Raw genomic sequence first — 17,133 nt, forward strand, 5'->3', positions numbered from 1 at the left:
AGGAAGGAACTTTGGATGTGTACGGAGGACGACCTTATCATGGTGAAAAACAGTGAAAGGTGGATCCGCCACCAGTGCATGGAGCTCACTGACCCTCCTGGCAGAAGTGAGAGCTTTCAGAAAAACCACTTTCCAAGTTAGAAATTTAAAATGTGTTGTGGCCAAGGGCTCGAAAGGAGGCTTCAATAATGCAGAAAGAACCACATTAAGATCCCATACAACAGGAGGGGCCTTAAGAGGTGGCTTCACATTGAAAAGGCCCTTCATGAACCTTGAAACTAAGGGATGAGCTGAGAGGGGTTTTCCATGAATCGGCTCATGAAAAGCTGCAATAGCACTAAGGTGAACTCTTATCGAAGAGGATTTAAGACCAGAGTCAGATAAGGACAAAAGGTAGTCCAACACCAGTCCCACTGCTGTAGATATGGGATTATGGTGATGTAACAGGCACCAGGAAGAAAACCGAGACCACTTTTGTTGGTAACATTGAAGAGTGGCCGGTTTCCTGGAGGCATCAATAATGGAACGGACAGGCTGAGAAAGGAGAGCGTGAGCCGAAGTCAGCCCGAGAGATACCAAGCTGTCAGGTGCAGAGACTGTAAGCTGGGATGAAGTAGCGTTTGCTGATGCTGTGTAAGTAGTGAAGGAAACAGTGGAAGAGGTATGGGTTCCCTGGAACTGAGTTGAAGCAGAAGGGGGAACCAATGCTGTCTTGGCCACCGTGGAGCGATGAGAATCATGGTGGCTTGTTCCCTCTTGAGCTTGAATAGTGTGCGCAGCATGAGCGGAAGAGGAGGGAATGCATAAAGGAAGAGATTGGTCCAATCCAGGAGAAATGCATCGGGTTCCAGACAGTGAGGAGAGTAAAGTCTGGAGTAAAGTCTGGAGCAAAACAGGGGCAGTTGATGGTTGTGGGGAGCTGCAAAAAGATCCACTTGAGGTGTGCCCCATTGAGAGAAAATGGACTGGAGAGTCGAAGGGTCGAGAGTCCATTCGTGAGGTTGAAGAATTCTGCTGAGATTGTCTGCTAGGCAATTCTGTTCCCCTTGGATGTAGACTGCCTTCAGGAATAGGTGACGAGCAGTCGCCCAGGTCCAAATCCTTTGAGCTTCCTGACACAAGGGACGGGATCCCGTCCCTCCCTGTTTGTTGATGTAGTACATTGCAACTTGGTTGTCTGTGCAAATGAGAAGTACCTGAGGAAAAAGAAGATGTTGAAAAGCTTTGAGGGCGTAAAACATCGCTCTGAGTTCCAGGAAGTTGAAATGGTGTTTCTTTTCCTGAGTGGACCAAAACCCCTGAGTTTGGAACTCGTTCAAGTGAGCTCCCCATGCATAGGGGGAGGAATCCGTGGTGATGACCAGTTGATGAGGAGGTAGATGGAACAGCAGACCTCTGGATAGATTTGAGGATGTCAACCACCAAAGAAACGACTGTCGAAGAGACGAGATCACAGATATGAGTTGTGAAACAGGATCCGTCGCTTGGGACCACTGGGTCGCTAAAGTCCATTGAGGAGTACGCAGGTGGAGACGTGCGAAGGGTGTGACATGTACTGTGGAGGCCATGTGTCCCAAGAGCACCATCATGTGATTTGCAGAGATGGAAGTTTGCTGGAACACCTGCTGACAGAGATGAAGGATGGTGTGAAGGCGGTTTGGAGGAAGAAACGCCCTCATCCGAATAGTATCCAGAATGGCTCCAATGAATTGAAGTCGCTGAGTTGGAATGAGGTGCGACTTGGGTAGATTGATTTCGAACCCCAACAGTCGAAGGAAGTGAATGGTCTGATTGGTGGCTATGTGAACGGCCTGAGGAGAAGGAGCCTTGATGAGCCAGTCGTCCAGATAAGGGAAGACTTGAAAGTTGTGGGAGCGGAGATAAGCTGCGACCACAATCAGACATTTGGTGAATACCCTGGGAGAGGAGGCTAGGCCGAAGGGTAACACCTTGTATTGGTAATGATGTTGGTTGACAAGGAAGCGAAGGTATTGTCTGGACATCAGATGAATTGGAATGTGAGTATACGCCTCCTTGAGATCGAGGGAACATAGCCAGTCTTCCTGAGAGAGAAGAGGGTATAGGGTGGCAAGAGATAACATCTTGAACTTCTCCTTGACCAGACATTTGTTGAGATCTCTGAGATCTAATATTGGTCTGAGATCTCCGGTCTTTTTGGGTACGAGAAAGTACCGGGAATAAAATCCCAGTCCTTGCTGGTCTTGAGGAACTGGTTCGATGGCATTGAGAAGAAGGAGGGATTGAACCTCCTGAGCGAGGAGAAGGGACTGAGCCTTGTTGGAAGCAGACTCTTTTGGCAGACTTAATGGGGGAGGAGTCTGAAAGTGTAGGGAGTAGCCGTGGGCGATGATAGCAAGGACCCACTGGTCGGAGGTGATTGCTTCCCAGCGAGAAAGAAAAACCTGTAGTCGACCTCCTATGGGTTGAGGAAGAGGACATGAGGGAGGAAGACTGGCAATGCCCTGGAGAAGAGAGTCAAAAGGGCTGTGTCAGTTTAGGTTGAGGAGCAGGCTTTACAGCAGGCTGTTGTTGCTGACGGGCCTGTTGCTGCTGTTGACGCTGTCTGCGAGGTTGAGGGGGATGAGGCTGGGCCGGTCGAGCAGAAAACCTCCTTTGGTATGAAGATTGTTGCCTGAATGGACGAGGAGGAGGAGGTTTCTTCTTGTTTTTCAACAAGGTGTCCCACCTAGTTTCATGGGCGGAGAGCTTTTGCGTGGTGGTATCCATAGACTCCCCAAACAGCTCATCCCCTAGGCAAGGCGCATTGGCAAGTCGGTCCTGGTGGTTTACATCCAGGTCTGAGACCCGTAGCCATGCCAACCTTCTCATTGCCACAGACATAGCAGTAGCCCATGATGTCAGTTCAAAAGTATCATAAATTGAACGGACCATAAACTTCCTGAGTTGCAAAAGACTAGAGGTACATTGCTGAAAAGCAGGAAGTTTACGGTCCGGGATATACTTCTGAAAAGAGGTCACCTGTTGAATGAGATGCTTCAGGTAAAAAGAGAAGTGGAATGCGTAATTACCTGAACGGTTGGCCAGCATCGCATTTTGGTAAAGGCGTTTCCCAAATTTATCCATGGCCTTTCCTTCTCTGCCAGGAGGGACAGAGGCATATACACTGGCTCCTGCAGATTTTTTTAGGGTTGACTCTACCAACAGAGATTCATGGGGAAGTTGGTGCTTGTCAAATCCTGGAATTGGAATCACTTTATACAGAGATTCCAGTTTTCTTGGGGCTCCTGGAATCATCAAAGGAGTTTCCAGATTCTTATAAAAAGTTTCCCTCAAGATGTCATGGAGGGGCAACTTTAAAAACTCTTTAGGAGGTTGGTCAAAATCCAAAGCATCCAGAAATGCCTTGGATTTTTTAGAGTTAGACTCCAATGGAATAGAAAGGGAGTCTGACATCTCCTTTAAAAATTTGGTGAAGGAGGAGTGCTCTGGCTTAGCAGCAGGATCCTGCACCGATGGTTCATCCTCATCAGATGTGTAATCTTCCTCGGTACCGAGGGGATCATCTGAGTCGTCCCACAAGTCAGGGTCCCGTACCGATTGGAAACGGCCCTGGGACAGTGGAGTAGATGTTTCAGTATGCTTAGTCTTGCGTACCGATTTACCTGAACGGGTGGAAACGGTACCTGGAGAATGTAGTACGGTACGGGGTTCAGAGAACGGTACCGGGTCAGAAACCATAGGAGTAGTACGCCGCTTCGGTTCCGCTGACAGAACAGGCATGGATAAAGATTTGTGCGGTGCCGAAACAGTCGATGTCAATAAAAGAGGCTGATCGACAGATGGCACCGAAGGCTCAGTCGGTACCGATACTGGAAGGTTCGGAGTCAACAGAGCCGGGAGCAAGTGTTGGAGTTGCTCCTTAAGCTGGACCTGGAGGATAGAGGCAATGCGCTCATCCAACGTTGGTCCCGATGGCACCGGTACCGGTTTTTTCTTGCTCGGTACCTTCGGTGCCGCTCGACGCTCGGGAGAAGTCGATGCCGATGACGAGGCAGTGACTTCAATGGGAGCGGAGCGCTTACGGGGCCGGCGCTCAGTCTGCAGGACTTGGCTCACTGCATGCTCGACTGGCGGGCCTAGAACAGTAGGGGAAGGCTTCTTAGCCGGCTTACCTATAGGAGTCGACATCGGCGATGTATCTTGCGGTGCCAAGGCAGTCGGAGTCGATTTGGAGGAAGTCATCGACGTCGATACCGATGCAACTTCCATAGCGGTACCGAAAAGGATCCGCTGCTGAATTTGACGATTTTTTAAAGTTCTTTTTTGTAAAGAACTACAGTGGGTGCAGGTTTCAGCCCTATGGTCCGGACCCAGACACTGGAGGCACCACTTGTGCGGGTTGGAGAGGGAGATAGGGCGTGCACACCGCTGACACTTTTTGAAACCCAGTGACGGGGGCATGAAGGGAAAAACTGCTGTAGCAAAATCGAAGCCCGAGGCTTCGATGGTGCCAACAGGCCCCGCCGGGGCAGATCGATAAAAAATAAAACTTTTTTTTTTTTTTTTTTTTTTTTTTTTACACAAACGGTAAATGAAAAAGAAATAAATAAATTATGAAGAGAAAAATACGCGCGAGCGGGAAGGCAAGTGAAAAATAGAAAAAAACTTCCAACAGCCGTTGGAAACACGCGTCTTCTTAGCTCCGCGGAATTAAGAAAACTGGGGACCGCGCACCTCTGTCGGGCGGGAAGGCACTCGCGCACGTGCGGTGCGGCCTAGCTAGAACTTTCTAAAGTTCTTAGAGTGCAATCACTCTAAAATTGTCCGTACCGGGGCTCCGTCGGTGCCGTCACCCATCAGTCAAGAATATGCTGCCTGCTTGTCCTGGGATAAAGGCCACTACCTTGATCTTATCCTCTCCTTTAACTGCTCTATCACAAATTTCAGCACCACAGTTTTTCCACTCTCCGACCACTATCTAATAACTTTCACAACCCACCAACCTCCCACACCAAACTCAGCCAATCTTCACCAACATGTTTAGGAATCTTCAGGCTATTGATCCCCGCATTTTCTCAACTGCTGTTTCACCCCTCCCTTCCACCACTATCCAAGTTTTCAAGTTCTATTTAAAATTTCTTTATCCGCTTATTGAATTTCTAAGTGGAGACAATATTAAAAATGGGATTACATAAAATGCGTATAACTTAACAGATATACTGAGACAAGAGGGAGAGGGGGGTAGAACTACATCAAATTATAGGATAGTAAACAGTAATGGTTAACACATAAGGATAATGAATCCCATCTGTAGGAATGATTCAGGTAAAGGACATTTTGGACTGAGCATTCTGAAATCGGACGGTTATACATCAAAAGCGTCTCTAAATAAAAATAATTTTAGATTTTATTTAAAGCAGTTTACTATTGTTTCTTCCCTTAAATGGGTCGGCATTGCGTTCCATAGTGAGGATGCAGTCACTGAAAAAACTGTAGAATGTATTGTATTAATATGGTGTAAAAAGGGAATAGTCAACAGATGCTGAGTATTAGATCTAAGCAATCTTTTTGAAGCATAGGGTATGACACCAGTCTGTAAACAAAGTTGTCTCTTTCTATACTACTACTCTCTCCTTTGTTTTAGATACCCTTACTCCCCTCACCTCACACTCTGTAAGGCACACCAAACCCCAACCCTGGCTGAACTTGAAAATCTGCTACTTACACTCCTGTGCCAGGTCTTCTGAACATCTCTGGCTCAAATCTCACACCCATTCTGACTTAATTCACTTCAGGTTCCTCCTGACATCCTTCTAGTCTGCTCTTTTACTTGCCAAAGAAGACTACTACACTCACCTGACTGACTCTTTCAGATCCAGCCCTCTCCATCTCTGGCAAACTGAACTCTGCTCTGTGAACTGCTCTCCAGTCTCCACTTCATCACCTCAAGCATTTCACTTGGAAAGTGATCTTACTGGTAGCTATTATGTCTGCACGTTGGGTCGGTGAACTTCAAGCACTTGTATCAGATTCACCTTATACAACGTTCTACCATAATAGAGTTGTTCTTTGCACTTTTCCAAAGTTCCTCTCAAAGTCATCTCGGAATTTCATCTAAACCAATTCATACTGCAAACCTGTTTTATTTCCAAGGCCACATTCTCACCCTGGCGAAGCAACACTCCATACCTTGGACTGTAAATGTGCTCTTGCTTATTACTTGGATCAGATCAAACCTCACAAAATTTCCACTCAACTGTTTCTGTCATTCAACCCTAACAGATTAGGAAATCCTGTCACCAAGGCTGGCGGACTGTATCTCCTTTTGCTTTGCTTGGGCTGAACTGATGCTTGAAGGCTGTGTCATTGCCCATAAATTTTGAGCAATGGGGACTTCAGTAGTTCTTCTGCAGTCCACTCCCATAGAGGACATCTGTAAAGCAGCCACCTGGTCCTCTATCCACACCTTCATATCCCACTATTGTTTGGAGAATCATTCCAGACGGGATAGTCAGTTCAGCCAAGCAGTTATACAAAATTTATTCTCTGCTTAAGAAGTTAACTTCTTCCAACCTTCTTGATTTCGCTAGGCTCATGGTAGTTGTTGTTGAACCTTCTTCTCAGAGGCATTATACTGGCAACTAGGGAGTCTCACATGTGAGAATATATTCCTGCTTGTCCTTGGATAAAGCATAGTTACCTGAAGCAGGTTATCCGATGACAGCAGTCGGATATTCTCAACTTCCCACCTCCCCTAGTTAACTTTTTAGCTTTGTTACTGAACTGATGGTCCCATGAGCTGACGTCAGGCAGGAAGGCACCAGCATGTGCATGGTAAAGGCAGTCTTAATGTTTTAAAGTGACAGTACACTTTTTGACTGTCTGTGATGGGTTCTGTGGATATCATCACCTACATGTGAGAATATCTTCTACTTTCACTACTATTTATTATTAAAGCTGTCCTTGGATAACATCTGCTGCAGATGAGTAACTATGCTTTCTGTTACAGAGTTCAGATGAATATTGACCCCTTTGTGGGTAACTGCTGTTGCAGAATATTAAAAGAAAAAAAAAAAGTTCACTGTTCTTAATAAGTGGAGTGCTTTAGAAGCTCATGGGATTATTCCTCAACAGTAGTTGTTCATTCTTCCATTACCCCCCTCCCTTAAATAACAAATATTCTATTGAGGACAGATATGTTTCATTTAAGCAAAGTCTAGACATCTCATCCAGTCTGCTGTATTGCTTTACAATGCATGAATTGTTCAGAGTTAATGGGGAAGATTGTACGGCATTTGGTAATACTTAGTTAATTTTAAAAATCTGTTGCCTTTTATACCTAGTGACATAAAGCTACATTGGTAATAATTCTCAGCAGTTTTACATATATAATCACTTTTAAGAGCAGTGATTGTCACATTCTCTTTCCATGTGTGAAATGCTCTCATTAGCTCCTTCTGTCGTTATTGACTTTTAAAAATGGATCTAAGGAATTTTTTTTCCCCTTAACAGATGAATGCCAAACTAAATATGGAAATGCAAATGCCTGGCGATACTGTACCAAAGTGTTTGATATGCTCACAGTAGCAGCTGTAAGTTATACTGTGGAATCAATGTCTATATTAAAAAAATGTTTAAATGATAAAAGGTAGCAGTCGATCCATTGCCTTTACCTCCTTTCTAAAAGCCCTCTTATGTAAGAGGATTCCACATTGGGGAAGAAGAGAATACACACTCATTTTTCTGCTTTTTCACACCCTTTCAATTATTGGTAAATCATTCTTTCCATACATTTTGAGTTGATTTGTTTGAGTGATACTCTTGGGAAGTCTGTATTAATAACATCATTAAATTGGTGCCTACTTGTCAAAATACAATTTAATCATGGTCTTTTGAATGATAGTTTTAAACTACGGTTTGAAAATACGGAAAGATGTAGAATTATTATTTTTAATCTTTAGTGTAGAATTCCCCCAAGAAGACAATCATAGTACTCTAAAAAGGTGTAATTGTAGTGTATTTTCATTTGGTTAACCAAAGGAGTCCAAAGAGTTCCGAGCTATAAATGGTTCCAATTTTTTTTTAAGATGCTAGTAGTTAAACTAACACAGTAGTTGAAAAATGCCTCGGAGCAAGTGTAAATTTGTGAGAGCATCTCTGCTCATCATATCCTCTATTAGCATGTTTTCTGAAATCACAGAAACGGGGTTAACTATTTTTATACAGTCTGAGGAGTAATATGTTACTGCCCATCTTCTAATATGTTCTAATTTTCCTAGATTGTCTGATGTTTTTGGACGGATAAGCTATTTAGCAACTGCTAATGATGATGATTCTTAATTGTGAGATGTTCTCTATCAGTTAATAGATGAGCAGATATTGTGCGTGCATGGAGGATTATCTCCAGACATAAAGACACTGGATCAAATTCGAACCATTGAGCGTAATCAAGAAATTCCTCACAAAGGAGCATTTTGTGACCTTGTCTGGTCTGATCCCGAGGACGTTGATACCTGGGCAATCAGCCCAAGAGGAGCAGGCTGGTTGTTTGGAGCAAAAGTTACCAATGAGGTAAAATTTAAAATAATTGAACATTATGTACTAGTAATCTTAGTGTAGTCAGTTGGTTTAATGAGGCAGTTTACATGTACAGGGAATTGAAAATAAAATAAAAAGTAAACTAGCTACACAATAGATCATTGGGCAGGAAAGCTGAGCTTGAATCCCAAGCTAGACTTCTGTTCTTCAGGCTATGTAGCTCATAGCCACTGGGCATAGGGGATGCCAGTTATCCTGAGCACACTTGTATTGGATTTTGTGATGTGTTTAAAAGTTGTGTGTGTGCCTTTATTGTTGTTGGCTGGAAATAACACTTAATTAGAAGAAAAAAGAAGCCTATAAAGCTCCCAGATATCTTTATAGAATAAATGTAAAGGAATAAAAATATATGAGTTAAATAAGCTGTAGCCCACAGTAAAGGAGCAACAATATTTAAAAGGAAGAAAGTTGAGGGCATAGTATCCTACATATGGTGCCTCAAATACTGACACTCCCTCCCCTCCCAAAAAATTCTCACTACCACCTCAGATAGCAGTCTATCTTAACAAAAGCGATAGCACAAAAGCTCAAGCAAGAATCTTTCCATTTGATTAGTCTGCAAAAAAATGTAGTTATTCCCTAGTAAGTTGCAAGACATTTGCAAGGAAAGAAGATACATAAGGAGGGTCCTTATGTATCCTTTGAGAATGTGTAGCCCAAGCCACATGCAGGAAAAGCTGAACATGGCCACAAAATAAAGTTTCTTCTTTAAAATCGATTTCAATATCTGTTTATCTTGTGACATAAAGGAGAGAAGAAGGGTGGATCTCATAGTAATCGAATCCTGGGTGTCTTCTAGAAACCCAGTAAGGAAATCTTGTGCAACTTGATTTTGAAAAAAATTACATCTGGGAGAAAAAAAAAGGGATCCTGGTATTTTTCCAAATAACCCAGAAAACTTATTGCAGCAGAAATTTCTGCCTGAAAATTCAAGATATTTCTTTTATTTTTTTTAATAGGATGGAAGTCCAGCACATCGAGCTCACAAAACAGTTGAGCTCTTAATGGATTCTGGGCCTCGGGTTCATTGTCATTAAAGACTGTGAATTTGTCAAGGCTGAACTAACGAATTAATGAATGGAAAATAAAACATTATACTAATGTATTTTCAAGGGTCATATTAAGTTCAAACAATTTTTATTGATGCAAACAACATCAAGGGTCATGTTAAATGTTTAAACAGTTGCAAAGTATTTTGAAACTAATGAAAGGGGTCCTGGGTATTGTTTTATTTTTTTTCAAACACCATGTATATTTTAGTGACCAATGTTGAATTAATTCCCTTCTTTAAACTCCACCAGAATCAAAGAAAACTTTACTTTATTGCAGGTTACTTGGATCCATCTGTAAAGCATAGTGAATGATCAAAAATAATTTGTCTGTAGCTGTGTTGAGGAAAGCCTAAAGGAAAGTCAAAGACCTATGTTTTATCTGGAAGAAAAGCTACACTTCTCCCTCCGTATTCGCTGTGATAGAGGATTAACAGAACCAAAAATACAGAAAAATCGCAAATAACTTTTCCATATGTTATTCCCTGTTTTCTATTAAAAACCACCGTGAATATGGTGAAACCGCAAATAACATGGTGGGAGACCTGGCCTATTCCTGAAAGAGAGGCAAAACATGGTGAAGAAAGTGCTGGGAATCAGCAATTTTCTCTGTAATCACTTTGAATCAGCGATTTCTCTATGCAAGCTGGTGTAATTTGGGGGGAGGAACCAGCAATCTAGAAAACGTGCATAATCGAAAACGCAATTGCTGAAACCACAAATACGGAGGGAGAATTGTATTTCTGCTCTACTGCCATGGTGTGCTTAGACTCCATGGGCATTGTTGTAACAAAATTGGTCTTTTAAGGTAGGCTTCCATGCAAATGTTCAGTGATATGGTAATTTATTTTGTGCCTTTGGAAAACTGGTGCCTTCATTATTCTGAATCATCTTTTTAAAGTAAGACCACCTTCTTGATATTCGCAAAATGCAGTTTGATACATAAAAATATGTTCATGCTATTCATGTCACCAAATGGATCTTTAAAAAGGCACGTTGGGATTTGTAGTCCTGCCTTTCAGAATAGGAAACTTGTCTTGGGAGATAAAGTAAGTTTGTGGATTTTAAAGTCTTGTTCAGTTGTCTGGTCAAAATAACAAAGGGGAGGGGGATTCATCAAGGTGTGGTAAACATTACCCTTTACCTATGGGATTTAGCAACTAGTAGGATCTTGGTACTGCAGATTGCTGAATCCCATTTTAGAGGAAAACTGTTGCTTGCATGCTGCCCAGTGTTCTCCCTAGCGTAATTTATGTGAGCGCCTGGCTGTCATCTTGCATCTGCAGATCTATAGGCAGGGGAGCTAACCGCTTCCGACAAAGAACTGCCATCTCCTCCCAGTCCTCGTTATCTCGAGCCACACATACACTGGAGCCGGTGAGCTCCTTGGAATTCCTGGGCTCTCACACACCGCCTCTAATGTCTCTTCCCTGTAAAGCTGCGTCAACTGACCTCACCCCCCATGCTTACACTGCACATGCCCAAACCCAGAATCAGCTGATCACTCCTGCAGTGCCGGGGACGGCCGTGACCTTGAAGACACTGACGCCGAACCAACAAATGTAATGGCCATGTGTGCGCAGGCCTGACGTTGCAGTTGAGGCGTGAAAAACATTCCTCGCGCAGCCTCCGTGTGCATATGTACCCACGCTCATAGGAACTCAGTGAGCTTAGGAGCAGCGCGGGCCATTCAGTGCAGCTCCCTGCGCTAAAAACTGCTAGTGCAGTTTAATAAAAGGAGGCCTAAGTGACTTGTCCAGGATCACAAGAAGCAGCATCGGGTTTGAACCCACAACCTCAAGGTGCTGAGGCTGTAGCTCTAACCACAATACCACACTCCAAGTAGGGGAAGTGGAAGGGTTTCATGCCCTCTGTCACACTGCTTAATATCACAATTGGTAAATCTTCATAGAAGGTTACAGGGCTGAAATAAAATCAAGAGAAGAACTAAATCACGCTTTGTGAGCATTCTTGACTCTTCTGAATGGTCAAAAAAGCTACCGGCATTAATTAATGGCAGAGACTGCACATTCTGAAGTAGAGAACTAAAAATAATTGCATAAAAAATAAAATAGCTCATGAATAAAATATATCAATTCAGGGTCAATGTCAGCAGTACACGTGGAGGATCACTCAGTCAGGGTAAGCATTACTGCTTTTTTGGGTTCCCTCCACAGTGTCCCTTTAATGAAGGTTTATTATTAGATACATACATCTTCTATATTAGTGATTGCAAATTTGGGACCTGCGCAGCCTTTTTTTTTGCTCATCAGCTAGTATTAGTGTTTGTGCAGCCCCAGAATAATTTTTTTCATCCAATGTGGCCCAGGGAAGCCAAAAGGTTGGACAACCCCTGTCCTACTCCTTCACCGTGAGCAGGGAGGGGTCATTTTCATAGCATTCCAGGCCGTGCGCCAACCCGGTTCATAGACATAATCGCGGAAGACAAAGGCGCGCTCCAAAGAAAATTACTGTTTATAGGGGCTCCGACGGGGGGTTTTGTTGGGGAGCCCCCCCACTTTACTTAATACAGATCGCGGCGGCGTTGTGGGGGGTTTGGGGGGTTGTAACCCCCCACATTTTACTGGAAACTTCACTTTTTCCCTAAAACCAGGGAAAAAGTGAAGTTTTTCAGTAAAATGTGGGGGGTTACAACCCCCCACAACGCCGCGTGATCTGTATTAAGTAAAGTGGGGGGGGTTCCCCCCGTCAGAGCCCCTAAAAACAGTAATTTTCTTTGGCGCACGCCTCCGCGCTGCGCTCAATTGTCTGCGTGCGCCTTTGTCCCGGCGCGCTTTTGACCTGACACCCGCCAACCCTCTTTCCCGCTCCTACTTCTTCACCGTAAGCAGGGCAGGGTATTTTGCATAGCACCAAATTTCTCCATCCCGCCCCATCCGGCTATTTTTTCGTGAAACCCGGCTGGAAAAAATTTCTGGGGAGAACAGTGCTGCCTCACAAACAACATTATTTCTGCAGACTGAGAGCTTTAAGCCACAAAGCTGCAAGCGGATGCTCTTGGTTACCTCCAGATTCCTGGTATCCCCTTTCCCCACCGACAAGGCCATCTTCCCACTCACACACAGCTTGTCCACCCCATCCCACTACCTTTTTAAAATTCATTGGTGGTTCTGGGGTAGTGATAAAGAAATTGCTCCGCCCTGTGCTTTGCCAGCTTCCAAATGGTGCAGCTATTGCTTTGGGTGGGTGGGCTTTGTGAGTGGTAGGGGGAGAACCAGATGTGCAGGTTCTGGAGTATCAGGTTGTAGCTTTGAAGCCCAATGTTCCTGCACAGTAAAATAACCCCTAATGCAGTTTGCAATGTAGCACCACAAGTTATGTTAGTGTTTTTGCATAGCAATGAAATGTAAAACACTAATTTCCACAATGTAACCCATGGTAGTGTAATTATCACCATAGTATTTTTAGTAAAACAGCATTAGGACTGTTTAAGTTGCATTAAAGACCAAATAATGCATCTTAAAACTGTAATTCTGCTTATGAATCCCCCCAAATTGTTTTTCTTTACCATAGGCAAATCTTAAGTATTCTCTACCAGTAAAATCTTGTGTTTTTAGCTGTTTAATGACTTATTGCATGGCAAAACTACACCCCTTAATACTCAACCTCATTTAGTAAATTTGCGACTTTAAACAGTTTTGTTTTGTTTTTTAGATTCAGTCTTAGTGGAAAGATTCTAGAGTCACCTTGTCATGTTTGTTTGTTTTGTTTTTGAGTACCTCAGGGACTGTTTTCCATATATACTTTGTACAGCCCTAGATACATCTTGTTGTGCCATAGATAGTAGTAGGTACTGCTGTCCTCTAAAGCCTATTTTATTAACTAAATTTTTTGTGGCTTAAGTTTCACTATTGTAACCCATTACTTTATTTAATTCTATTTATTCCCTGGGGAACTAACTTTACTTTTTTCTTTCCGAATTTTGCAGTTTGTTCACATCAACAACTTGAAACTTATCTGTCGTGCCCATCAGCTGGTACACGAAGGCTTTAAATTTATGTTTGATGAGAAGCTGGTGACAGTTTGGTCAGCTCCTAACTATTGCTACCGCTGTGGGAACATTGCATCAATCATGGTCTTCAAAGATGTAAATACCAGAGAACCAAAGTTATTCCGAGCCGTTCCAGATTCAGAACGTGTAATTCCACCTAGAACGACTACACCGTATTTCCTCTGAGGCCTTCCTGTTATCTCACCCCCTTCCTTTATTTTTCTTTTTTTATTGAGCACTTTGCTGCTGAAATGCTGTCTTGCCTTTTTTTTATCTAAATTTATTGTACAGTATGATGCCTATAGTAATATATCTGTACCATGTTCAATTTCCCTCCATTCAGCAACATTGCTAGGTATTCAAATTGTCTTCAGTGTTTACATTTGAGATGCAAAAGAGCAATGAAGACAACCACAAAGCTGGCTGAAGTTAAACCTTTTATTACAAACATTTGGTGGACTTATACAAATATAATGGGTTGGGGGTTTTGGGGGGAGGGGGTTTAAGTTTAGCCAACTTTTTCTTTCTCTGCTGCTCTTTTATTTTGATACATACAGCTGATTTTGCCTCCTCTCATTGGATTGTTCAATGTTCAAATCACCATTTGTATTCGGATGCCATTTGTATTTCAGCATTGAGACCTCCCACCTGCTTCCTAAACGCAACAAGATTGAATTTTTATTTTAAGTTAAAGTTTGTATGAGTGGCTTTTTGGTTGTTTTGGGGGGTTTTCTTTTAAATTTTCAGCAGCAAACTTTAGTGCACATGACGGACAATTAAAGTATTGTGTTCCATACACATGTCTGAGATGTAAAACTTTTTGTTTTTCTGTTTCGGATATTGTTTTAAGTGGATATATAAAATATTGTGACCCAAAGGACTGCCCTCTTTTTTTATTTGTTTTAAATATCAATTTAAAATACAACTACAACTATTGATCTTGTATATTAAAATAATTGTACTGATCGCTTTTTTCCCCAAACTTTGTATTTTAATAAAATAATATCTTAAATGATATCCCACCTATAGTAGTATAAATGTTAAAAATAAAAATGTATTGTCAGATTTATGAACATGTATTTTATTTTTCTGAAAATTAAGTTTTTTTTGTTGTTTTTTTTTTAATGTAACCCTGGTCTTGGTCTTTGGGCACCAGCCAGCTCTTTGGGTCAGGTACCTGTGACCAGGATATACAAAAAGAAAGTTTTTTGTTTGAACTGGGTGTAGGCAGGGGCTGGACTTACTCTGGTAGGCCAGAGGATTTCTTTCCCTGAGTTTGAACACTTCTCAGTCTGTTACATAATTTAAAATGAATCAAGCGGAGACTGATAAAAATAATCGATAACTTCGAACTTTACTTGAAGATCTGAGTTCCAGTTTCAAACTTTTGTATTTTTTACAAGGGCATTTAAATCCACACAGTTCCAATAAAAAAGTCTCTCTATTAAATCCCGCATTGTGTTTCCAACCTCTTCACACAATTTCTGCTTGCTTGTGGTGAGCTGCTCTGGGTTCCACCCTTTTCCCTCAAAAGGAGATGTAGCTATGGGAGGTGCATGGGTGTTCCAAAAAAATGTGCACGTGTTACTGAATAATGGTGTCAGCACACCTAATTTGGGAACCAGGTTTCAACAGGCACAAGTCTGGTGCCCAATACTACTACTACTTTTAATTATTTCTAGAGCGTTACCCAATGTATGCAGTGTTGTACAAAATCATGAAGAATACAGTCTGTGCTCTAATCAATAAAGACAGACAATCTTAGGGTGCAGGAATTGGCGCTATGCATGATTTCTATAAAGGGTATAAAATTGCACTTAGTGCTGATTTTTTTCCATTTTTGAGTGCCATTTATAGAAGCCAACCCATTGTGTATGTTGGGGGGGGGGAGTTCTTTTATATCCCAGGGATTAACAATATCAAGGTTATAGCTATGATGTCTGCTTTTCCAACCCATCAAAGTACAGATAGGTAAACTACCCTATAGAGGCAGTCCTCGAATTACAGACGCCTAACTTAAGAGCAACTCGTACTTAACAACGCGGTTGTGACTTCAGTTAATTTTACTGAGCAGTATTTCTAGTGGCATTGACTCCTACATTTCTCCTGTAGCAGATTCAGAAATGATGCATGGCCACATTAAGAACAGTGTGTGGTTGTGCATGCTATACCTTAAAGGGAACATTGTTAGGGACAGTTGGCCCTTTTGTCAGCTGGAAGCAGAGGTAAGCATTAAGAATCTTAAAATCTAGAGGAAGTGACGTTATCTTGCTAAATAGCTGCTTAGAGCAGGAGCTCCGTCGGGGCTTTTGTCTAGAATTGAGATTTGAGCTTCCGAAGTGAGTTTTCTGCCACTCTTTTGGTATCGCTGTGCTCCCCTTATCATGGCGACTCGCAAAGGCCTTGATAAATTTAAATTTTTCGGCGAGCCAGCAGATAAATCGGGCTCGGAGGCCACTGGAGGTGTGGGGGAGAAAGAAAAGATGGCAGCCGGCCCTGCGATTCATTCGGAATCCAAAGATGAGGGCATTCTGGATCAGCAGGGGGAGGATGGAGACGCGCCTAAGAAAACTATGACGGAATGGTTTCAGGAATTAAAGGCAGAGATCATCAGAGTGCGGGGCGATGTGAAAGCGGCGATTGCGGAGCTTAGATCGGAGGTCAGTGAGTTGGGAGCCAGAGTATCTGCCTCAGAAGATAATGTGACAACGCTTTCTACTGCTGTGTCTGCTAATACTGATGCTACGGTCTGCCTTTCTACTGAGCTCCATGATCTTCAGAACCAGGTTGAGGACCTTGAGAATCGCTCTCGGCGCTATAACCTGCGTTTCAAGGGAATCCCTGAAAGTGAGGCTTATCGGGATTGCAAAGCGGTGGTACGTGCCTTTTGTGAACACCTGCTGCGGGCTGATGGTGCTGAAGTGCCTGATTCTATAGTGCTGGTGCGAGCCCATCACAGTTTGGGGGCAGTGCGTCGCCAGGGCACTCGCGATATCATCGCTTGCTTTGGAGAGTTTACCTTGAAGAAACGTATTTTGCTGGCTGGCCGCCAACAAGCTGCTCTTCGGTGGAAGGATCTGGCTATGGGAGTTTTTCAAGATCTTGCCTGGTCTACCTTACAGAAGTGTAGAGCGTTTAAAGATGTTACTCAAGCTCTATGCTCTGGGGGCCATAAGTATCGTTGGCTCTTTCCTTTTGGTATGTGGCTGACCGTCAATGGTACATCTAAACGTGTGAGCACGGTGGTGGAGGCATGGGCGGCAATGAGAACCCTGGGCTGTGCGACTACGATGGAAGGAGCTCAGTCTCCGGCAGTGGCCTCTACTTCTACGCAGAGCGAGACTTGGCATATGGCGTTGCGCTCTGGCAGGAAATCTGCTAAGCCCCAGCCCTGAGGGCATTTGATCCTGTTCTGGCGAGCTTTTGGCTGTTCTCTCCGGCCTGGTCTGTTCTTTTTTGAGACTCTTTCCCTTGCTTCCCTCTGACCTGGTG

The 17,133-nt window shown here is 43.1% G+C and overlaps 1 protein-coding gene across 2 annotated transcripts in view; it reads left to right on the forward strand.

Annotated features, from left to right (window-relative positions):
* PPP6C (protein phosphatase 6 catalytic subunit) overlaps window positions 1–14,710 on the forward strand; it is a 37,463-nt gene extending 22,753 nt beyond the window's left edge. For both annotated transcript variants that reach the window (XM_033960619.1, XM_033960621.1), the window contains 3 exons: window positions 7,495–7,574; window positions 8,344–8,553; window positions 13,579–14,710. In XM_033960619.1, coding sequence (XP_033816510.1) covers window positions 7,495–7,574; window positions 8,344–8,553; window positions 13,579–13,827 — 539 coding nt within the window. In that variant the 3' untranslated portion in view covers window positions 13,828–14,710. The remainder of the gene's footprint in view (window positions 1–7,494; window positions 7,575–8,343; window positions 8,554–13,578) is intronic.
* The last annotated feature ends 2,423 nt before the right edge of the window (window positions 14,711–17,133 follow it).

The sequence above is a fragment of the Geotrypetes seraphini genome, chromosome 10 (assembly GCF_902459505.1).
Source record: "Geotrypetes seraphini chromosome 10, aGeoSer1.1, whole genome shotgun sequence".
NCBI classification, from domain to species: Eukaryota; Metazoa; Chordata; class Amphibia; order Gymnophiona; family Dermophiidae; genus Geotrypetes; species Geotrypetes seraphini.